Genomic DNA, 4,487 nt, shown 5'->3' on the forward strand with positions numbered 1-4,487 from the left:
GCCTTTGCACTGGCTGTTCTCCCTGCCAAGCACACACTTGATATATTCAAGGCTCCTGCTCTCTCTTCATTGAGGTCTCTGCTCAAAGTCACCCTATCTGCATGCCTTGCCTGAACACCTATAAAAAGTAGCACCCCCTCTTTATTCTTTCCCCTTACACTTGCTTTCATTTTTTCATAGTCTCTGTCACCATCTGACACGCTGTACTTTTTTATTTCCTATATTCTTTCTCCATGACTGGATTTTAGGAGAATTGGTTTTTCAAGACTGTATACTCTGCCAAATCCAAGAACAAAATGCTGAAATTAATTTTTAACCACAAAATATAAGTGGTAGCATTTCAGTAATGTGAGGATGCAAGTTAAACATGTCATTTTCCCCTCTCTTTGTAGTCACCTCCAAAACATGGGACAAAGGAATTTAACAAGACCTTCAGAATTTCTTCTCCTGGGATTCTCAGAGGAATCAGAACTACAACCCCTCATATTTGGGCTTTTTCTCTCCATGTACCTGATCACTGTGTTTGGAAACATGCTAATCATCTTGGCCATCAGCTCAGACTCCCACCTCCACACCCCCATGTACTTCTTCCTCACCAACTTGTCCTTTGTAGACATCTGCTTCACCTCCACCACCATCCCCAAAATGCTATGGAACATCTACATCCAAAGCCAAGTTATAACCTATGAAGCCTGCATCACTCAGGTGTATTTTTTAATGCTGTTTGCAGGGTTGGATGACTTCCTCCTGACAGTAATGGCCTATGACCGCTTTGCAGCCATCTGTCACCCCCTGTACTATACGGTCATCATGAATCCAAAAGTCTGTAGAATTTTGGTTCTGGTTAGCTGGGCCATCAGTGTCCTGCATTCATTGTTACAGACCTTAATGGTGTTGAGACTGTCCTTCTGTGAAGAGTTGGAAATCCCTCACTATTTCTGTGAACTCAATCAGATGGTCCAACTTGCCTGTTCTGACAGCTTTCCCAATGACTTGGTGATATACATCACAGCTGTGCTGCTAGCTGGTGGTCCCCTCACTGGAATCTTTTACTCTTACACTAAGATAGCGTCTTCCATCCACAGAATCTCATCTGCTCAGGGGAAGTATAAAGCATTTTCCACCTGTGTATCTCACCTCTCAGTTGTCTTCTTATTTTACTGTACAAGCCTAGGAGTGTATGTTAGCTCTGCTGCTACCCACAGCTCCCAGTCAAGTGCAACAGCATCAATGATGTACACTGTGGTCACACCCATGCTGAATCCTTTCATCTACAGTCTAAGGAATAGAGACATAAAGAGGGCTCTGAAGGCATTCTTCAGAATGGCAGCTATAAAAAGGACACTTGTCCTGAGATAAAGAAAGGCACATAATTGAAGGATTCAGAGATCCAGTGCTTGAAATTGCAAATCTTTGATCAGATTCTTTGATCTGGCTGTGAAAGTAGAACTTGCTCCTTCTATTTATTTCCTGGAATTTTCATTTATTTTATTTCAACATATCCATACAGTTTATGTCACTCACTTTATTGAAATGTGTACTCACTCTCTTTCATATACAAGAGTTTTTCTGTTTTATGGTTTTCCCACTTTCTCAGATTTATTCTCAACCTTGGATCTGAACAACTGGGAAATTCCCATTATCCTATGAAGAGATGTGTTTCTTAAGAACAATTTGTTCTCAAATAAAATATAAAGTGTCTTGCATATGTTGTCACATGTGTGCCTCCTCTACAAGTGGTTGTGCTTTTGTGTACTTTACAGTACAGTGCTGTATAGGGTAAGTAACTCTCTTTATTTCAATCTGAGGATGTCCAGAAGCAAGCATAAAAGCAGTGGTGATGTTGTTGGTACTGCTAAGAAGCACCGAGTAAAAATGATGGAAACGAAAATGAAAATAACTAAGATACTGGAGAGAGGAATTGAAGGAATTGGAGGACCAGAGAAAAGACTAAGACAAGAGAAAGAAGATGTAACTGAAGAACCAGAGGGAATCACAACACAGAAAATAGCTAGGGGATTTTCTTTATTTAAGAGGGCACTTGATGCAAAGAGTCAACTCATTGGAAAAGACTCCAGTGCTAGAAAAGATAGCGGGCAGGAGGAGAAGGGGTGACAGGATGAGATGGTTGGATGGCATCACCGACTCAATGGATGTGAGTCTGAATAAACTCTGGGAAATGGTGATGAACAGGAAAGCCTGTTCAAGAGGGAGGGAATATATGTATACATGTAGCTAATTTACTTTGTCATACAGCAGAAACTGAGCTTTTCTTGTGGCTCAGATGGTAAAGAATCCACCTGCAATGCGGGAGACCTGGGTTCAATCCCTGAGTTGGGAAGATGCCCTGGAGAAAGGAAAGGCTACCTACTCCAGTATCCTGGCCTGGGGAATTCCATGGACTGTATAGTGCATGGGGTCGCAAAGAGTCAGACACAACTGAGTGACTGAACAACAAGAACAAATTAGTTTTTGAGGTGCAGGACCTGAATGTAGAATGGTACACGAAGGTTGCAGCAGCCATTCAGAATGCAATCCAGTACTGCCATGTCATCTCTGATGGGAGAAAACGCTACACCAAGACATCAGCAGATTGTTTTTTCAAGTGCTAGCCGTGTCCAACTCTTTGCAACCCCAAGGACTATAGTCACCAGGCTCCTCTGTCCATGGAATTCTCCAAGCAAAAATACTGAAGTGGGTTGCCATGCCATTCTCCAGAGGCTCTTCCCAAGCTGGGATCAAACTCAGGTCTCCTGCATTGCAGGTATATTTTTTTACCATCTGAACCACCAGAGAAGGCAGAGAATATTGGAGTGGGTAACCTATCCCTTCTCCTGGGGAACTTCCTGACCTGGGAATTGAACCAGGGTCTCCTGCATTGCAGGCAGATTCTTTACCAACTGAGCTACCAGAGTAGCCTGGGACCTATGAGGGAACTTTTTTTCAAAAGGGTAGATCAAATGAATCCAGCAAGGAATCAGAACCTGTGCCATCAGCATCAGGTATGAGTGAAATTTCAGCTTCCATCTCCTACTGCTAATGATCCTTCAGCTCTACCATCTCCAATCTCCTCTCCCTCCTCCAGTTAATAATTCTTCTTGTCTGTTCACTCAAAGCCAAAGCCTATATGCCAGCTACTGTACTCTACTACTACTTCTCAAGGCACTATACAGTAAGCTTAAGATGGTTTTCTTTATGTTTTGTACTTGTTTTTCATGTGTTATTTGTGTGAAAAGTTGTATGAACCTATTATAGTGATGGTGGTGGTTTAGTCACTCAGTTGTGTTTGACGCTTTGTGACTCCATCAACTGTAGCCTACAAGGCTCTTCTGTCCATAGGATTTCCCAGACAAAAATACTGGAGTGGGTTGCCATTTCTCCAGGGAAACTGATTATAGTATAGTACTATGTAACTGATTGTGTTCATTGGGTATGCTAATTATGTTGGACTTCTGAACAAATTGGACTCATGGACACACTCTTGGAAAGGAATTCATTCATATCTAGGAAACTTACTGTATTATATTCCTGTTTGCCCTTGAAAATTTCCAGTGCTGCCCACTCACAAGTTTTTCCATAGCTCTAAATTAAACACCTCACTCTTTCCTAAAGTTAGCCATAATAGAAAAAAAACAATGAATGTACATTTGAATATCATCCATTAGAAGTCCTCATTATGATCAGAAATCTCTTCAATTATTATGATCAAAGGGCAACTGACAAGAGAGGTTAATTCCTTCCTAGCCTGTAATTCAGACTCACCAATTTTTCTCCCCAAGAATTTATTTTATTCCAATCTCTCCTGGTTTCCTGGAAAGTAACCTCAATGGAATCACATTTTAATACAGTTTTTTGAAGTAAACCTGAAAAACAGAATGATCGTGAATGATGTCTTAAATATTGATGCAAATGCCAGAAATAAGAAATAGCAGATGTTTACAATTCACATTTGTTTACTTTGATTGTTGTATCAGTAAGCTCTCCAGTAAGTTGTCTCCTCATGGTGAATAGCTTTCTGTGCTTTGCAAAAGCTTTCAAGTCTAATTAGGTCACATTTGTTTATTTTTTTCTTTTATTTCCTTTGCTTGAGAAGACAGATCCAAAAAAATATTGCTATGATTTAGGTCAAAGACTGTTCTACCTATGCTTTCTTCTATGATTTTTATGGTTTCCAGTCTTACCTTTAAGTCTTTAATCCATTTGTGTTTATTTTTGTATATGGTGTGAGAAACATTTTAATGTAATTCTTTACATGTAGCTGTCCAATTTTCCCAGGACCACTTGTTGAAAGACTCTTTTTTTTTTTTTTTTAATATCCTTACCTACTTTGTCATAGGTTAGTTGACCATAAGTGTGTGGTTTATTTCTCAGCTCTCTGTTCTGTTGATTGTATGTGACTGTACCATGCCATTTTGATGACTGTAGCTTTGCAGTACAGCCTGAAGTTTAGGAGAATGATAAACCCAATTTCGTTGTCATGGGGATTT

At 40.2% G+C, this 4,487-nt stretch overlaps 1 protein-coding gene across 1 annotated transcript; it reads left to right on the plus strand.

Annotated features, from left to right (window-relative positions):
- The first annotated feature begins 405 nt into the window (after positions 1-405).
- On the plus strand, positions 406-1,359 carry LOC105001946 (olfactory receptor-like protein OLF4). The gene has a single exon (XM_010858387.1). It carries the CDS (start codon positions 406-408, stop codon positions 1,357-1,359), a length of 954 nt encoding a protein of 317 aa, XP_010856689.1.
- Positions 1,360-4,487: the final 3,128 nt, after the last annotated feature.

Source organism: Bison bison, unplaced genomic scaffold (assembly GCF_000754665.1).
Source record: "Bison bison bison isolate TAMUID 2011002044 unplaced genomic scaffold, Bison_UMD1.0 scf7180017864386, whole genome shotgun sequence".
Taxonomy (NCBI): domain Eukaryota; kingdom Metazoa; phylum Chordata; class Mammalia; order Artiodactyla; family Bovidae; genus Bison; species Bison bison.

Coding starts and splice junctions, on each gene's coding strand:
- LOC105001946 (XM_010858387.1), top strand. CDS start 406: ATGGGACAAAGGAATTTAACAAGACCTTCAGAATTTCTTCTCCTGGGA.